Source organism: Diuraphis noxia, unplaced genomic scaffold, assembly GCF_037042655.1.
Source record: "Diuraphis noxia isolate RWA-SAM2 unplaced genomic scaffold, SU_Dnox_SAM2 contig0001, whole genome shotgun sequence".
Lineage (NCBI taxonomy): Eukaryota > Metazoa > Arthropoda > Insecta > Hemiptera > Aphididae > Diuraphis > Diuraphis noxia.
The window spans coordinates 13,826,584-13,847,990 of record NW_028301711.1 but is presented as its reverse complement, the minus strand read 5'-3'; the positions used below and the strand labels follow the sequence as shown (position 1 = coordinate 13,847,990).

General features: G+C 27.7%; 1 protein-coding gene across 1 annotated transcript; it reads right to left on the bottom strand.

Annotated features, from left to right (window-relative positions):
* Nucleotides 1–4,911: 4,911 nt before the first annotated feature.
* Nucleotides 4,912–15,180, bottom strand: LOC149059816 (uncharacterized). Its single transcript, XM_089216413.1, has 13 exons — nt 14,960–15,180; nt 13,260–13,361; nt 12,826–12,934; nt 12,618–12,740; nt 11,680–11,865; nt 11,511–11,606; nt 11,328–11,421; nt 10,998–11,052; nt 9,972–10,165; nt 9,799–9,908; nt 7,903–8,052; nt 5,192–5,786; nt 4,912–5,113 (listed from the first exon to the last, which is right to left on the bottom strand). Exons 2-12 carry the CDS (start codon nt 13,273–13,275, stop codon nt 5,552–5,554), a joined length of 1,368 nt encoding a protein of 455 aa, XP_089072539.1. The 5' UTR covers nt 13,276–13,361; nt 14,960–15,180; the 3' UTR covers nt 4,912–5,113; nt 5,192–5,551.
* Between the last annotated feature and the right edge of the window lie 6,227 nt (nt 15,181–21,407).

Genomic DNA, 21,407 nt, shown 5'->3' with positions numbered 1-21,407 from the left:
TTATACCTGTATGTATGATGTTTTTTGTATTGTTTAATAGGTAAAATATAAATTTAGATTCATTTAAAAATAGTTTATATTTTTTGTAATTTTAACAGATAAGTCTAGATTTATTGTAATTTTTAACATAAAAATATAAGGTCGGTTTTTTTAATGTTTATGTTTTTTATGATTTTTAATGTTGATAAAAAAATAAGTGTCCTCAAGTGCCGCACTTACTACTGTAAGCTATATAGGCAAATAGTAGCAATTATAGTGTGCAGCTATCCAGTTTCCGCACTCCACAGTACCGTGAGTCTTATTGTATTATATTATGTTAAATTAGTTAATTAACACGTTGAGTGCCGCGGTCGACGGGTAGTCGACAACAGTGGCGTTGCCTCTGAGGCCGCTGTCGACGGGTAGTCGACAATTTGTATAGGCATCTTTATGGTCTTATAATTTACTCGGTTATCAGAGCAATTCTTCTATTTTAATACGTGGTTATTCAGTGAAATGTCTACTTTTAAACGGTGTATTCGGTTTTTATTTTGGTTTATTTTTAGAAAAGTAATGTTTATTTTTTCCCAGGAAATTGTCGATGACGGCGACCACGACAATAATTATACATTAATTTATTGTTTTCATCATATACAGACATACATTTGTATAGACTGTATTCTAATTAAATTTTCGTTTATTTTTATAAAAGTAATGTTTATTTTTCGCAGGAAATTGTCGATGACGACCACGACAATTATACATATATTTATTGTTTTTGTGATACACAGCTGTGTTGTTATTTTTATTATATATAATATTCGTATTTCCAAACTTGTTTTATTTTTCTTATAATATCCATATAAATATATATATATATATATTATAATTTTTAAACGAAAATAATTCTAGGATTTTACATCATTCATTATTATTTCATTTACCTGCTAGCTGCATACTATTATTATGTTATTATTATAGTATTCATTAGGTACTTCAACTATAAAATAGTTGAACACGTTTACACGTCTATTAGTCACGTTCAACACGCTGAAGTTTTCAGTAATCAATATTGTATGGTATCGGTGTACATCGACGTATATAATATATGTTTATTTATATACCTGTATTATTATTCATAATTTTGAATCGCTAGTTATAAATCGTATACATTTTATTGTTATTTTATTTATGTAAGAACAAATTTTATTATTCAAATTACAAAAAAATGGATTCTTCTCTTTGTACACCTGGTACGTCCCATGATCGTTCAAAATCACCGGTTACTAAAAAAATACGTTTATCCGATCATGATATTTCTGAAATGTTTGAAGAACCATTATCGTCTGATGAACAGTTTTCTTATGACTCAGATACAGATCTAGGTGAAGGTGATTCGGCGGACGACAATTCAGATTATTGTGTAAATGAAAAGGTTTTGCAAAATGAGTCCGAAATTGAAAATGACAGTATCATCAGAGAAGTAAGTCCTTTGCGTTTAGATAATATCGATCAAATGTTAATGCAAAATGAACTTTCTCCACTTATAAACTCTCCACCTACAATTCATCGAAAAAAAAATAAGAATCTGACAAATTCACAAACACATAATAATATTTGGTTAGATCATTCCCCAGATTTGGACCTTATTGTTTTTGACGAAAATACCGGATTAAAAATAAAGCCTAATGGTGACAAACCAATTGATATTTTTGACTTACTATTGACCGATGATTTTTATGACTTCGTCCTTGAGGAAACAAATAATTATGCAGCCGAGTTATTCTTGACTAGGTCCAGTAATAAATCTCGAATTTCAAAATGGATCGAACTTACCAAAAATGAATTGAAAACTTTTTTTGGATTAGTTTTTCATACAGGCACAATAAAAATGCCACGGATGTCTGATTATTGGAAAACCGATAAGCTTTTTAATTTAAATTGCTTTCGTGACTTTATGAGTAGAAACAGGTACATGCTGATAACACGTGCATTACATTTTAGTCGCAACCCTGACCCTGATGATCCCAAACCTAGTCGATTATATAAAATCGACCCAGTTTTAGAGTATTTCAATAACCGTATGCTCGAAGTATATAAACCGTCTAAACAATTATCCTTGGACGAGTCAATGGTCCTTTGGCGTGGCCGATTAGTTTTCCGCCAATATATAAAAAATAAACGCCACAAATATGGTATAAAACTTTATATGTTGACTGAACCTAACGGACTTGTATTAAATATTCTTATTTATTCTGGGCAAGGTACTGATAGTACACCTGAACAAACTCATACAGAGTATGTTGTTTATAAACTGATGGAAAATTATTTGGATAAAGGTCACTCACTCTTTATGGACAACTATTACTACAACGTAAGACATACTGCACAGGGACACTACGAAACAACCGAAAAAATAATCCGAAAGAAATCATTTCAAAAAAACTTAAAACTGGAGAATCCGTTTGTAAATATACTAAATATGGTGTGTGTATAGTCAAATGGAAAGACAAAAGAGAAGTCCTTGCTATAAGTTCCGAGTTCAAAAATGAAATGATAGAAGTACATAATAAATATGGTAAATCCAAATTGAAGCCCTTGCCGATATCGGAGTACAACAAGTTTATGTCCGGCATTGATCGGCAAGACCAAATGATGTCATATTACCCTTGCGAAAGAAAAACGTTGAGGTGGTATAAAAAAATAGGGTTTCATTTTTTGCAAATAACGTTACTAAATTCTTATTTGCTGTATTGTAAAAACGTCAAAAAAATAAGCTATTATGATTTTCGATTATCAGTCATCAATAGCTTGCTTTATTCTAATAAAGACACAATCTCGGACCCAATACAACCACCATATTCACGATTACCACAAAAACATTTTCCTATCAAAGTGGACAAAAATCATAAAAGACGGTATATTCGTAAAAGATGTCGAATTTGCGCCACAAAGGGAAAAAGAGTAGAAACCATTTATTATTGCAATAAGTGTGAAGATCAACCGGGATTATGTTTGGAACTCTGTTTTGAAGAATATCATAGCAAAATGTAAGTCATTTCATTGTTATTTTGATTATTATTACCTACATAAAAATTATTTTTAGATAAGTAATATAATATTATAGATATTACATTTTATATCATGTTATTTAATTTAATTTTTAATTGTTTTAACTATTTTATATGAGTAACGTATTGTATTATACATTTAATAATTATTAAAACGTAAAACTAATAGATTTTAACCTTGCAAGTGGCATTATGATTTTTTTTTATGTATTTTTTTGATTTTTTACACTTATATGAAAAAAAAAAAATGTTTTTTGAAAAAAGTAAACGCGAGTTGCATTTTAAGTGAACTTTATTTAGTAATATTAGATACTAAGAAATCACAAGTGACATCATGATTTGTATTTTGATTTTTTATGATGTTTTTATTTTTTACGCATGTAAAAAAAATGTTTTATTAATAAAAAAAGGAATTATGAGTTGCATTTAAAGTGTACTTTATTTAATAAATTCCATATACTATACTATATTGTATTCGTAATTCAAATACTAAATAATAATAATTAAAAAGTATGAAAAAGACAACGGTATAATAATAATAAATAAATAATAATAGGTAGGTATTGCTCTGGGGGCCGACGTCGACACGTAGTCGACCGACGTAATTGCGCGACCGATTTCGCGCGGGTTCTGGTGCAACGCGCCCCAGTTGATACGAGGCACTCAACGTGTTAACCATACTCATATTGAGTTAAATTGTTATTGGTATCATCATATGCTAACCATTGTTAGTTAATTATTATTGGATAGCACGAGTAGTCTATGTCATATTTATAATTACCCCGTTAATAATCATATTAATATACTATATTATATATTTTGTTACTATATATTGTGATTTATTATTTAATAATTTCGGTGCCCCAACACTGTTAATTGCTTCACTCAACCCCTTGTTCATCGCAGGCGAACCCTCCGTTTACATGTATGGTTGTGTGTAAGCAGAGTTCCTCGTTATACAGTCCACTCCTTTTAGAGCGTTAGGTGTTGGGGAACCTTTCATATTGCTTGAAAGCCTCCGCCCGTACAGTACGAAATACTGTTTCTTTGATCTGCCGACAATCGTTCTCAATCGTGTTGCTAAAAAGGTAAAACGGTCTCATTCGTATACTACCGTAGTAGGACAGCTCAAGTGCTAACCCTTTTAAACCAGGGATTTGTGCCACTGTATAGTATAATGATTAAAAGATAAAAGTATTTTATATTATTATGTTTATTTCAATGAAGGAACATCATGTTTTACTTTTTGTATATTTATTACAATTACTTAACATTTTGCATCTTAAACAATAAATCATTAATTGTTTTATTTTACCTATTAATGAAACTAATATTGTTACGTCTCTATTTATTTTGTCAATTCATACATCATATATCAACTTGAGAGTGAACACTTGACGGTTTTAGTTTTAAATAGATTTTTACTAAAATAAACTGAACTTTTACATAAGTAAGTTTATAAAGTAATTGAGATGGTGAGTGGTGTTAGGGCCAGAATATTGCTGCCTAAAACTATGAGTTGAGATGTGACCTGCCTTTATGTGTCTTAATTTATTTTTAATAAATAAAACTCATAATGTATCATGTATTAATATTTCAAATCTAATAGAAGTTAAAATAAGATAGGTATTTATAAAATTACCATTAGAAAATAATTTACACATTTTCATGACTTTAATGCATTTATTTAATTTTAAGTATTTTGGGTGGGCTCCAAACAAACAACTCATAAGAGTACATTATCATATTGAAGAATTAAAAAAAAATTAAATTACAAGATTTAAAATTAATATAAACTTATACAATATTATAATTATATATATAAAAGTACAAAAATGTCATAAAAATTACACAAATTTAAGATAATGACGCAACAGATGGTTTTTTAAAACTGAATTTTCAATTTGTTCACTACATTAACTATTTAAAATTATATATTTATCATAAAAATATTAAGAATGGATGAAAGTATTTCGATATTTACTTTCAAGTAATCTGTTGTAAAGTTACATAGAAAATTCATTTGAGTTCTTTATTATAAATTGTTATTTGTTTTTGTTCCCCTGCAAAATTGATTTTAACCTTTTAATACGTATAGTAAAAAATTTAATTATAAAATAAAAAATAATATGACAAAATACCTTTTTCATGTCTTTAGGTTGCCTAATTGATTTTTTAGAAAATTTAATATGTGGTTTAGTTTCAGTGGATGTGGTTGCAACAGAAGTGATACCGTCATTATCATCATTATCAACAGATTCTAAAACTTCTTGTACAACACATGCTTTCCTTTTATTATTTGCAAGAGTAGATTTACTACAAACTTTTTTAGTTGAAAATTGTAACCTAGAAACATTTAAATGTTTTTCCCAAGCCTCTGAAAAAAAAATGGAATTTCATAATCACGATTTATCACAATTTTTCATTTTTATCAAGCCACTTAATAAAAATAGTTATGAATTATTGATTTTGAACAATTAAGAAGAACAATCTTTGTAAAACTAAAATTTCAATGTATAATTTGTCAATTCATAAAAACTGATTAGCATACCCATTATACTTGATACCATATTGTAATCCATTAAATATGACTTGCACAAATCAAACTGTTGGTATTTTTTATGTTTAAAATCTTGTAAACCAATTTTTTCACTAAGAAATACATCAGTTATCCATTGAGCATTAACCACTGGTAACTTTAATGCTAAAGCTTTTTTTATCATTCCACCTTCTAATCTATAATAATAAATGCAAGTAACTTTAATTATTTGGAAGAAAATTATACAATTTTAATTTAATAATACTGTAAGACAATTTATATTTATAGGACACGGTGGAAACAAACAGGTTGGGGGGGTTGTGAGAGGTAAATCCTCCTTTATGTATACAATGGGGGGATGATATGTTCTTTGGCTAGATGGTCTTAAAGGCCAAAAACAAAAAAATAATAAAAATAATAAATAAATAAAATGTATACAATGAGCGGGGTACGGGGGATTTGAGTTCTTGTCATTACTAGCGTCATCTAGGTATCCAAAACAAGAAATTAATAAATCAGCATGCTAATCAATATTAATAGGAGCTTAATTTCCTGCCTTTTTCATACTTTGAAAATATATAATTATACAATATTACCTATAATATATTATCATACATTTAATACCTACTTAACATATTATAATTATAATTCATAATAATTGTGTCTGTTTGAAACAGAAATAATGACTAATATTTTCCAATACTACATCACTATGAGAACGAAACAGTGTACTTTGTCACAAAACAAACAATTAAAAAAGAAAATTACAAAAAAAGTTATCTAAACTTGTTACTACATAGATACTAGGTACTTTATAAATTATAGGTAATAGGTTCTACTAATTTTTTATTTTTTAAATGCTTCCTATATAATAGATATTAGACACCGCGGACTAAGATCTTAGTCCGTGTTAGATTTTTATGTTATGTCTTATTTCCATAATAATATCACAGATTATATTATATTTTTATATAATCTGTGATATTATGTTATCAACTAAATACAATTATACAATACATTATTACAAATTATAGTAAATATCTATATTATATAATAATATTTTGAAATCATGATACCTACGTCCTACATTCAAAAATATAAAAAAGAACAGCTCAAATATTTTATTTTTTTTTACACGTTACACATATTATATCGTGTATTTTTGTTATCATATTATGTTTGGGTTGCTACTTGCCAGTTGCTATGATAATTTTTTGACCTTAACGAATCTATTTTTCAAAACTTTTTGGTTTAAATGCATAAATGAGAAATATCAAAATCAATAATAATTAATAAATATTAAATAATAATTATTCACTCGGATAGCGGCCGACAGCCTAGAGTTGAGTGCTAGTGTTGATTAGAACCGAAATTCCCTCGTTCCCCTCACAATCTAAATATTAAGGTGTACTTGTATCAACATTCGTTTCCAGTCCTGTGTATCTTAGTTCGTGGTAAACAGTATGTTCAAGTATGATGAGAGCACATGATGCTGAATTTCATTTGGAGTTTTTTAGTTTTTCACTGTATTAAGGACTTAATATTAAACATTTTATGAAAAACATCATTTTTAAAAACAATTTTTAACATAAACACATTTAAATTGTGCTCCTACTTTAAGCTTTAAATTTAAATTACTTTAATTTTTTTTATTAACATTGACAAAGTTTTTTTCCATCAAATATTATATTACTTGATGTTTAAATAAAATACAATTAGGTCATAGACAATCTTCAAAACAATCATATTTATATTACCAGTCAAACTGATTAAATCTCAAACCAAACCAATCCCTTCACGTTTGGTTTGTATTGAAATTCAAACTCTGTGTAAAAAAATTACGAACTGAACTATTAAGTATCTTTTACTGTTAAGTAATCAAATTTGAAATTATTCTGAGTAAAACAATACATGAAATTAATTTTCTCTATTTATAGTACCTAATTAAAATGTAAATATCATGATAATATTAAACTATTGACATTTATTTTATATTATTGCAATTAGGTATGATAAATTAAAATGAAATGAAGTTTAAATTTGAATTCAATTAAAATTGTTTATAGTTTGGTTTGGGTTAGTTTAAATAATTTATAAGTCATTATAGTTCTGATTTGCAATGCTTTAAGAATTCAGTTTGACCCATCACTACATATAATGTTTATTTATCTCATAAATATAACATCTCGACATTTATTTTTGTTTTGAAATACATTTGATACTATTTTTAATACCTATACCTATATTACAATATAATATTATGACCTTTAAAAGTATATAAATATAATAATAATAATAATAATAAATCCTTACTTCAGAGTAATTACCATGTCTGTACTACGGGAAATTTTATTGATAACCATAGCACCTAAGCATTCAGCCATCACTTTAATTTTAATATATTCGTTTTTGTCAAAATTCACAATAGCTATTTCTTTATTTGCAAAAGGCAAATTATCTTCACTGAAACATAATAATAAAAAATATTTATTATTTTTTTTTTTTAATTCAGCTTATGCAAGAAAATGTTTAAGTTCTTATAATCTTAATATTTCTTATTATCATTGGCAATAATTTTTATTATGAGCAATTGTTAAAATTCAATTTAAATAGTACTTTGAAGAGGTCATTTTTATTCTCTTAATTGCTTCAACTACCATCTACACTGTTCAAGTTAAGAAATGCAGTTGGCAGTAACCAGTTTTCATTAGTTAACAGTTGGGCCACATCCATTAATCACCCCGAAATAAAAACTTTTTAAATACTTGCGTGTAATATTACATAGATCCTTTTCATAAATTAACCACCGATTATGTTTCATAGCTTGAACAAAGTATTGTATAATATACTTGAGTATTAAAATAGTTAGAAATCAAATATTAACAATGCTTAGAAATGCAATGCTTTTGGCAAAAATTAAATTAACCTACCATAATACTGAGTAAAAAAAAATAATAATAACATCAATAAGATATAACTAAGATAAGTTATCTTAGACTGACCGGCCATATTCGTTAATATATTATTATGGTGTTTACGATAACAATTTAAAGTTGTATTTTTTTTTTAATAAAAATTAATCAGTTATGACAATGAAATAATAAATTAAATTTGTAGTTTTAGCAAAATTTGTAGTAAAAATAAACAAAATTGATTTTAATGTGAACTTAAGATTAATTATTAAGAGAACACTATACCCGCATGTGTTGTCTCCATCTTACAAGTGCGTAACAGATAATTTATCTCGAATATTTAGCTCGGTAAGTTTAAAAATTTATGGGACCTCTCATAAAATGTAAAAAGCACATTATTTGTGTTTTTATGTGGATAATTTAAAATAGTACAATTTTAGAGCAAGTTTTTCCTACATACTATAGTGTTAATTAAAAATCCTCATAACAACTTAAAAATTGAACTATCATAAAATACACAGATAATGTTCTTTAAATTTTATGAGAGGACAAGTCACTTTAATTTTTAAACTAATGGAGCTTAACATGATCTGCTGAGTGTAAATTTGCCATGTTATGCACTGTAAGAAGGAGACAATACATACAAGTACAGTGTCTTAAAGGATAATACAGATGAACTGGGCTCAACTATTAACTGTTATATACTACATACATAATACATAGTAAAACCTCTACTGATCAAATTTAATGGTTCATTGAAAAAAACTTGTGAAATTCTATTTTGTTAAAATAGAAATTATAATGTTTTTTACTTCAATACTAGTTTTTTTTATTGTACTGGACATAATTCCAAATAACTTTTTTTACACTAAATTTTGATCATCTTGTTTTATCTGTGATACTTAAAATTATTTTTTTGAAATTCTAGATCTTACTTATACATGTACAACATGCAACACAAATTAATGAACAACTAGTGACAAATAGAAGAAAACTGTTTTAAAGTACATCGTATCTTATATATTATCATAAATAATAATAATCTAAGGTAATAAAATTTGACAAGGCATGATAGCATACAATTCATACTCTTGATGAGGGTGAATCCTATAAATAATAAAAGTTTTTACATTTGTTTGAAAAATGTAAAACAAAATGAATTGTTTAAATAAAAACGTTTTTGAATGAAAATTTCATAGTTCCATAAAATCTTTTTTTTCTTGGAAAGTTTTGTTAAATAAAGGTTTGATTACACATTTATAAATATATACGAGTAAATAAACAAAAAATATTTTACCAGTATGGCATTGGAAAATGATGAGGTAACCATGGTTTTATCATTTTTCTTTCACTTATAACATCACTGAGCCAGTAATCAGTTGCACATTTTTTACGTTCTTTTAAACCCTGAAAAATTAATATGTCAATCAGTTATTACATTTAAATAAGATATAAAAATATTATTTTTACTCTAAGAACATCTGAATTTTTCCGAGAAACGCCAATGACATGTGTAACCATATTTGTATAATGATATGCAACAGTTCCACCGTGCTCTAAAACACGTTGTACATTGAAGTGTATGTGATTGGTCGCTCCTGATACTTTTTCAAGTTCATTGACAATCCAAAAATGACAGTTCGATAGAAAGCCATCAGGAGATGCTGAAAATTGAAAAAAATAATACTTTATACTTCATAGTAATATTACAATAATACATATTATTAATAATATTGTATTTTATTAACTATTAAGGGGACATATATTTTACAAGCAGTAATAGAACTTAAAAATTAAAGGTAGTGAATGTGAAAAGCCAGCATAAAGGTAAACTATAAATCGTAAGAATATGCAAACTATTCTTCATTTGGAAGTTCATAAAAGTATTTCTTCTGATATCAAACATTAGACATTTTAATAAAGATTCCCCACAAATTTTCCTACTTAATCAGAAAAAAATAATTTGCTGGTATAATATACTATAATATATTAATTTTATATATCACTTGAATTTCAAAGTTTTACGATTACTTGAAATAATTCGTAAATTGTGAATTCTGTCAATGTCTAGAAATTGAATATATTATAAGCCATTATAAATTTAACGCACAGAAAAAACGTATTTTATACAAAATTTGTTTACTTTACATCAATTATATATTTTTATATAAAAATAAAATAATTTAAGTTTTATTGATTTTAATTAAAGTAGAATCAGCTTAAAACGATTTCCAAAGGACCCAAAGAATCAAATTGTTATATCCAGGTGATAAAACATATTGCACATGAGATGCTGGGAATCATTTTATTTGGATTATCATTCCGTCATTTAGATTCTAGTTCATAACATATGCTAAAAAAATATAGAATAGAACAAAGCTACTATCTATTTGCTTAATATTTTAATAATAAATGTAATATTATTTAAGTTTACTTATTAAGCTTATAATGTTATTGTTTTTACTGTAGAATATTTTTTTAATAATATTATCTTACATTGAGCCGAAGACTGTATTTGACGTGAAAGTGTGCTTATGCTTCTAGTAAGTATCTAAAATAATTCAAATGAACAAGATGAGCAAATAATATTAAATCATTTTACTGAATGACCTTTAATTTGAACTACTTAAGTACGTATGTCGAAGTACTTAAATATTTATAACACTTGAATATAAATAAATTGTCTTTTTGTTTGCCTTATAAAAACTCTCAAAATTCAAATTTAAGTCAAAACATATATATTAATATATTATGTATCACATAACACAATAATAATTGTTCATCATATGAGAACATAATACAAACAAGAAATATAAAAATATATACCTTTGATGATGTACTTGATAGTTCAAGATCATGACATTTTTTTTGAAAATAATTCTTTTCCGATTTTAAATTTTCTATTTCAGATTGTAACTCCCTAATTAGTAAAAAATAAGAAATTAATAAATATTTCAATACTCAATTTACACTAAAATACACAGAATCAACAAAAACATATATAATTACTTAAGCTCTGCTGAAACGATAGAATGGTATTCATAACATTCTTTCTGTAATAATATTCTTGTTGATTTCTCTTGATTATATTTGCAATCTAATGTCCTGTTATGTATACAAATAATAATTTATGGATATTTAAAAATGTCATTGTTTGATAACTAACAAGATTACTTACTCTTTATCTACTTTTGCAATGAGATTAACACAATTATTACAGTGATTTGAATATTTGGTATTAATATCATTAAATTCTTTATTGCTTTTATCTAAGTTCTCTTCAGCAGCATTTAGTTTTAATGTGAGATTATTCATTTTGTTTTTATAATCTGCATTACACATCCTGACACTTTTTAATTTCTTCCTAAAAGAAAATTTATTATAGAATTATACAAATTAATTATTGACATTTGAAAAGTATTATTTTAGAATTTCTGTTCTATGAATCAAAATCATTAAACACATGTTATTAATTCCTAATAATTTATTGCTGCAATGCCTGTAATACATTTTTGTTTAATTATGTATTTAATACTTTCCATTTTTAATAATCCTTAATTATTGCGTTTATTAGATAAAATTAAGAATGACATTTTAATCACTTTTCTATAAAGTTTAATTTCTTACAAAGTAATATACTTCATATATACATTTAATTTAAATGTTGTAAGTCTATCAAGATGTCAGACTTCAGTTAATATACATAGATGAACGAATTTGTTATTAATTTAATTAAAAGCTTTTAAATTAGATATATTGACAGTGTTTTTATTAAAAATTGAAACACATCTATTTTATATAAGTTTTGTTTTTAATCAAAATTATTGTGATCTAGATAAGTATTGTTCATTAATATCCAAGTTGAAATAATGAAAGAAATGTATGTTTTGTTCAAATTGGCTAACGAAAACATATATTGACTTAGACCACTAAAAATCCAATAGTTCTATATAAATATGTTTGTTAACAGATATATGCTTGGCAACCAAAATCAGTAATTATATAAGAAGGTTTTGGAACCACAAACAAGTATTAAATAACTTATTTTTTAATCATTTTTAAATTAATTAAATTCATTTTTTGTATGATATTCTTTGTACGTAAACAAATATTTACTGTAACAATTCCAGTTCTTCTTTGGTTTTTACCCAAAACTTATCATCTTCAGATGGAAAAAGTTGGAGTAAACTGAATCTTGGTACATGGGTTCTACAATTTGGACATGTTTCTGATCCTGACCTTTGGAAATAAAATAACATAAAAAATTTAATTATTTAATCTAACAATAATTTTATATTAAACAGTATTAAAATATATGTTTTACCGAAACAGCCATTGAGAAATACAATTATAGTGGAACATGTGTCCACATAGTGTAGAGAATGGAGTATCTCCTAAAGGTTCATTGCAAATTGAGCAACTGAAGACTTTTACTGAAAAAAAAAAAAATTATTTGAATCCAGTATTATATTTTAAAAATTAAGTGCATAGTTAAAATTAATTAATATTGTTTAAAATATAAAAGTAGCTTATATCACACCAACACATACATAAAGGCATTAGAAACAAGAAATCTTCATAAATTGCAAATTTTAACATTACAATTTAATATGTTGGTGGGATAGTGCTCAATACTTATATATACAAATACGTAATAATAACGAAACCAGTAATGACATATAGTACGCTCAATGCAATTGACTAAAAATACAAAATATATTGAAATATACAACAATGATAATAATAAACTCCTCCGACCTGATAATGCCGCCATGCCGGTACAACCAATTGACAATGATCAGTAACTGCAGATTAGTGTAAATTATGTAACTTAACCCAACAACGATTTTAATGGCCAGTCTGAAAAGAATATATACAGAGATAAATATAACATATATAACATAAGACAAATATCAAAGTTTAGTTTGATATAGTTTGTTTTTACACAGGGTTTGGAACATTCATTCAAAAAATAAATGCATTCACATTCACAGAGCTTAAAATTGAATGTATTAGCACTCAACATTCAATTTTTCAAAAAGAATGCATTCATACTTGCATTTCATTAAAAGAATGCATTCTTAACCACTTTCATGTAAAAAAATGTTTTATTTTATTTGAACAAAACATAATATATTAATTTATTTTTTGTGTTTAACGAGGCATTTTATATATTGCATGAACCATATCAATAAACGAGGTAGGTATAGCAAATTGAAATAACACACATTTTAAACATTAACTGCATTAACAATATTATATAATATTGTGTATATATATATATATATATATATATATATATAAATAAATAAAATATTAAAAATAATAATTATTTGTTATTGTGGTTGAAACTGAGACGATAATATTCTAATCTTGCCGCAGCTTATGTAGATAGTAGATAGACTCTAGTAAAAACTATTTTTTGGTATTAAAAGTATAATATTAATATATTTTCTATGTGATTAGAAAAAGAATGCATAATTACATTCAATTTCCATTCATATTTGTTTGAGAAATAAATGCATTCACAACCCGATTCACAATCATAATTCATAATGTAAAAATTGAATGTACTCATGAATTGCATTCATTGAAAATGCATTCATTCCAAACCCTGTTTTTACATAATTTTAAGTTAAAACAAAAAAGATTTTTTCTAAATAGATTATACATATTAATAATTTTTAATGACACTCCTTATTCGATATACTTTGTACTATGTACCTACTTAGATATATTAAAATTAAATTGTTCATAAGTAGTTTATGAGTTATAAGTATTAATAAAGATATACTGATATGTGATAAAACAACTAGTCGAAAAAAATGGCCCTCCTCGATTGGTCATGAAAAGGCATTTAAAACTTAACTAATCGCTCCAGGTGGAAAAATTTTAAACATTTCAGGTAGTTATATCTATATACGTATCATTAATTTATCTTTAATTGTTTTAATATTTAATAGGAATAACCATGGTTGAGGGTAAACAACCGTGGAAAAAAATTAGTGACAACTGATAGCTATCTGCTTGCATTAAACGGTACATTATGAAAGGGGACACAAATTCATAGTATTTTACGTATCAGTTGTGTAACCAGTATACAATGTTATAATATATGAGACTTGATTCAAAACAAAATAGATAGCAAAAACCATGTTTATTAATTAAATAAGAAAAATCTAAAATTATTTTAATTTATTCATCTTCTATCAATAACCAATTTGTTCTAAATTATTATACCTAACTACCTAATTTATAAAACTATGTTTAGTTGGATTAATCGTTATTTATTTACCTACCTAAAATAGTATATATTAGTCTACGTATACAATGTGTAACAACAACCAAACATTAGTTCTATAGAATTGTTAATTTCCAGTTAAATATGACTAGATACTCATCGTAAGAAAATATGTATTAAAGTTAAATATTATTTGATTATATTTTTTGTCACTCACCGAAACCGAAGATGAAATTTGAATGGAATAGGAACACTACATATATTTTATTTTATTCAGTTTAAAAACTTATAATTTGATTTTACAATCGTTATGAGAGAATACTGTTTACTAAAATCTTCTTAGCTATAAATCTATGTCAAAACTGTTGTCAGTTAGAAAGAAAAGTACAGACTACACGTCTACACGAAACACGACATACCAAATGAGATTGCATAAGTGAACACTGAACAGTTGAGAAAGACAAACCGATTGTCGTAATGGCGTAATGTGGTTACTTGTAATGCGCAACGCACTGGCACGGCTAAGACGGTGGCGCTCCCCGTGCCGGCTCTTACGACGTCCTTGGGGAACCGTACCGTTTATACGTCGTCCTCGGCCTACCATCGTTATCTCGGCCCGCAGTCCTTATCGCGTCGTCCGCGTTTTTTCAAAAACGTCGCGTTTTTTTTCACTCTTTCGACTTCTTTTGCCCTTTTATCGCGCCTCTTCGACCCCGTTCGGTTTTCGTTCGCGTCCCGTCGTCCGAGGTCCGCGTCTCGATCGGTTCGACGGCAAACGGTGCCGCCTCGAGTCGTTTGGTCGCCCGTTATTTCTCCCTTTTTACCGTCGTTTTTGATCGGTTTCGTCTTTTTAAACGCCGTCCGTGTGCTGATCGCTCGGCGGACGTCTTTTCGAAGCCGCCGGTATCCGATTCGTACCCCGATTCGGTCCGCGGCCCCCGCGGTTGCGTTTACAGATCGACGTCCCCGTAGCCTATATTTTAACATATTATATATAATATATATATATATATATATATATATATATATATATATATATATTAATTAAATTATATATATCGACGAAAGCCGCGTTGTACGTACGCGCCGAATAGGTTTTTTTGCGTACGCGATTCGTACGGAGTCTATCGGTTAAGCGACGTTTGATTTGCTTTTCGTTCCGCGAAAAACGGCTTAACAGTAGTTGTTTTCGTATCAATCGGCAACTCGAATAGTAGGTAGGTCCCCTCAGGCGTTAGGCATAGTTAGCTGTAGATGTGTAGATCGAATCCGTGAGCGCCGGTTTTGACGGCGGCAACGATGATCGTGCGGCCGGTTCATATTTTGCATTTTTTTTTACGTAATTTTGTTTTAATTTTATACTTTGCCTCATTCGGTAACGGTGACATATTATTATTATATGTCTATAGAATTATATATGACGTATTACCATGGCAGCATAAAGTTCTTGCATTTTATTCAAGTTTTAATAATAACTGTAATGATTTGTCCGTTTTGCAATAATTATTGTTCAGTATACAGCAACAATACCTGTCAGTTTCATTTCATTTTTACTGGGACTTTTTAACATTTATCCTCTTATTTGTGTTGTTTTACTGCTTTACAATTCCAAATTGACCGTTTATTATATGACCAATGAACACATAGATGAATTAATATAAAGATTATAAAAATGTATATGTTCTTCCGTTTTGTTCTACTGCTCAAAACAATATACAATTGAATATTCGGTATTTGAATGTTGTTTAGGTAAATAGTTCACACACACACACACAACTTTTACTTTAACTGTTACTCATAACACATTGGTATCTAGGTACTTTGACTACAAACAGTTAAAACCACCTGTTGAGTTCTGCTAAATGGATTTCTACTGAATTCTTTATTGGTGAGACATGTACTAGGGATTCCATCGTTCCAAATTCTGTAATGGGTGCCTACACTTAATGTTGTAGAGTCAACAACAAATTTTGTTTCTGCAAAACTCATAGGCATATTAAACACTTATAAATAAAAATTATTATAAAGGTTATGAATATGTGTGTATGAACACGCCAATTAAACATTCTTCTGTTTTGTTCTACTGCTCAATATAAATTACAATTGAATAATATGTTGTTAAGGTATAACTGTATGGAACTGTATGTTTCTTTTGCATATTACCCACACACACACACACACACACACACACCTACAATAAGCTGCAGTGTTACAATTTTAAAGTTACCTTGCTACTCATAACTCACTAGGTACCATATCAATTTATACTTATACGTTTTCTTACACAGTTGATTGTCTGTTTATACATAACTAAAGCCGTATTTGGGGGGGGGAGATACAGGGTACTGTTGCCCCAGGCGGCTGAGAGAGCAGCTAATTGTATTTTGTATAATGATTAATGAGGCATATTTTACTATTTTTTTTTGCCTCTTGGTGTCAAATTCTTAAATACGGCCCTTTACGTGATCCATTGGTACCTAGGTATTTAAATTACATGTTGAGTTCTGCTAAATGGCTTCATCATTTCACATGCTGTACTCTTTTCAATGATCCCTATGTCGTTAGATTATTTCAATACTTTATTTGCCGTGTTGATAGAACTAATTGTACGTTGTAAATGCTTAAGTTAACTTAATATTTGAAATTTGTTTATGTAACCTTAGCATTATATATCACCATGAATTGCTGTTAACATATTAATAATGTATTGTAGTATAATTAATTTCACTATGTTATATAGATTTAAAAAATAATGTTTAATGTTGTTATACAACAATATAACGTTTATTACTATTATACACTGCGAAAATTCTACTGCTCAAAACAAAATATAATTGAATATTTCTATTGCATAGGTCATACACAAACACACACACACCCACACACTGTGTGTGACAGACAATAAGTAGAGTTACAGTTATTTATAAGTTATAACTCACTTATAACAAAACACTTATACATTTCACGGTATGTTATAATGGACTTCCAAATGACGTAATCAAGACATAAACCTTTCTCACTCTGATCACACAGTTCATAGTTATTCACTTAACGCATATGGGTTCCTACACTTACTGCTGTAGAGTCAACAACACATTTTGTTTCTGCAAAACTCACAGGCATATTAAACACTTATTGTTTCAGCCTAATCAACATAAATAAATTAATATAAATATTATAAATATGTATGTATGAATACACCAATTAAACATTTGAATATTCCATATTTTATAATGTTGTTTAGGTAAATAGTTCACACACACACACTATAAGTAGAGTTACATTTATTTATAAGTTATAACAGATGAACAAAACACATTATGGACTTTCTTGGACTGTATTCATACAATCATATACCTATGTAATTTATAAATTCACATAATAGTTAATACATATAGTATAGTACCTACACTTACTGCAGTTACTAATACATAAGCTCATTCAAGTAGATTAACAAATGTTAAAATTTCATAACTCATCTTATAGCAGTTTTGTTCTACTGACTACTGTTGTTATTGATTTTGCCTATGGATTGTATTAATGTTAATTAGGTAAAACTATGTCTTAATTGTATTGTATATACTAACACACACATACACATCTACATTAAATAGTGTTACAATTTTAATGTTACTCATAACACATTGGTATCTATAGGTACTTTAACTACAAACAGTTAAAACCACCTGTTGTGTTCTGCTAAATGGCTTTCTACTGAAATTTTTATTTGTGAGACGTGTACTAGGGATTTCATCATTCCAACTTCTGTACTCAAGACATAAACATTTCTCACTCCAATCATACTGTTGAAAGTAAATTACATAACACTACATATGGGTGCCTACACTTAATGTTGTAGAGTCAATAACAAATTTTGTTTCTGCAAAACTCATAGGCATATTAAACACTTATAAATAAATTATTATAAAGATTATATGAACACACCAATTAAACATTCTTCTGTTTTGTTCTACTGCTCAGTATAAAACACAATTGAAAATTTTATGTTGTTAACCTAATAATATGTTGTTGAGGTATAACTGTATGGAACTATGTTTCTTTTGCATAGTTTACACACACACACCATAAGTAGAGTTACAGTTATTTATAAGTTATAGCTCACTTTTATTTTAAATGTACCTTTAACAAATGAACAAAAAACTTATACATTTCACAGTATATTATAGTGGACTTTCTTTCATATAAGTGCACTGTAGGTACTCACATGATACTACAAGTATCTGATATAAATATTCTGCAAAACATAAATCTTACCCACTTAATGCATATAGTATAGACTATACTGTACAGTTAACAACACATGAGAACATTCAACAATTTTTGTCTCAAATTTTCTGTCACAAGTAGATTAACCAACATTATGATTTTATTAGTGTTAATTAGGTAAAACTGTGTACATACGAACACACACACATCACAGCCCCTCACATATATTTTACAATCATTGACTATCAGAAGTTATCCTTTATCCTCTATAAAAATGTGCTAATTGTAAGGCAAGTAAAACTTAAAAATAAGAAATAAAACAATAATGAACTTTTATAAGTATAAGTAACAGATTTAATACAGTTTTTACATTTTATATTCTTATTTTTCTATTTAAAATAATTTCGTTGTCAACAATATAATATCTCTATCAATATGAAGTATTGCTTATTTCGAAAACCGTTCTTTTGACATAATAGTAGATTTGAGGTAATTGTTATTTCTTCAAATTGCAGAAAATGGCCGTTTGCAAGTAGACAGAATTGACCTGAAGAGTGAAAGCTAATTGAATCATTTCAAAAAGATTTGGAACTGTATCTTTAGATATATTAGTTAGTAACTCATTTCATCATATTTTTCAAAACAATCATCTCACATTTCAATTCATAAGGTATAACTTCAATCAAATATTGATTTATAAGTAATGATGATCCTTCAAAGTTTAATTTTAACAAGTTGTCTATTATTCGTTTTTTCAATAGTAATCACTTATTGTTTTTTTAATTTATCAATATTATAATATAAAGCTGCGTGGTTTTTAGGGGGACTTTGAATGTTTTTTAAGGGGGCTTAGCCCTACAGCCTCTCCCCCATTACAGCGCCTATGACAGACACACACACTTACACCTACACTAAATGTGTTACAACTCACAACCATATTATCAACTTATACTTATATGTTTTCTTAAACAGTTGTTTGTCTGTACCTACATACATAACACATCAGTACCTAGGTATTTTAACTACAAACAGTTGAGTTCTGCTAAATGGCTTATTCTACTGAATTCTTTATTAATTGTAAAATGTGTACTACGGATTTCATCATTCCACATGCTGTACTCTTATCAATGCTCCCTATACTTTAGAACTAACTGTATATCGTATATGCTTAAGTTAACTTATTATTATGTATCACCATGAATTGCTATTAACATATAAATGTATTTTTTGTTGTCTTAAACACGCCATTTATAAGATATAGAATTGAAAAAATGTACATAATGTACTTATAACTTGCAATCGAATATCTTTTAATGTTGTTATATAATGTTTATTACTATATACACCGTGAAAATTGCTGATTTTATATGTAAGATAAAGTAAGTTATCAGTGGTCAAAAAAGTAGTTCTTCTGTTTTGTTGTACTGCTCAAAACAAAATACAATTGAATAATTTGACCGTATTAATATTGTTTTGGTAAAACTGTGTTGAACTATGTTTCTATTGCATAGTTCACACACGCACTCAATAAAAGGTACACTTATACATTTTCACAACAACACAATTACATAGTACTCACATTATACCACAAGTATCTGATACAAATATTCACCTCCGATGGCTCAGACTTACCATATAATTATAGTATCTACACTTACTTTTATAGAGTGCTTATATTTTATAAATATGAATGTACAAACTCATCAACTGATCTTCTTATATCTGTATTTTAACCTAACCGTACTTCAATTGTATTGCACATACAAACACACCCCATAGGCGCAATTAAAGTAAAAAAATTAGGAGGCCTTCAGCCCCTCACATATATTTTTCAATCACTGCCTTTTAAAAGTTATTTTCCACTCTTTATACCACCATAATATTATGATGTCATGTTACTTTTGACGTTAAAATAATAGTAATGCAATAATAATAATAATGTACCATGTACAAATAATATTTAAAAACAACTGTTTCTGTTTGCTTTTAAAATGTTAAAATGTCAATTTTGGTTCGACTTTGTGTGATCTGTATAAACGTTGACGGTGTCGATGGCGTTTCCATGCGTGGGTATTTATCATGTACCTACACTATACACTCTTGATGATGTAGGTATTGCTTAGGTATGTGTGTAATTCACTTTATGTCATTGACACGTCGGACATTTTTACGTTTATCCTTACCAACACAAGTAGTCCGTCGGTTTCATTTCATTGTTATTGGTCATTTTTAACATTTATCCTTTAATTTGTATTGTTTTAGTGCACTCGACAAAAACGACAGTGTGGACGATTAATTGATTAATTATGATATTGAGATATTGTATATGATATTATATTTTACGTTTAATGTGGGGCACACTAAAGGTCGACTTTTGATTACCGACTCTCTAATACAAATTGATAGACGCTCGAACGGTTTTCAAATATTGCCGCCTT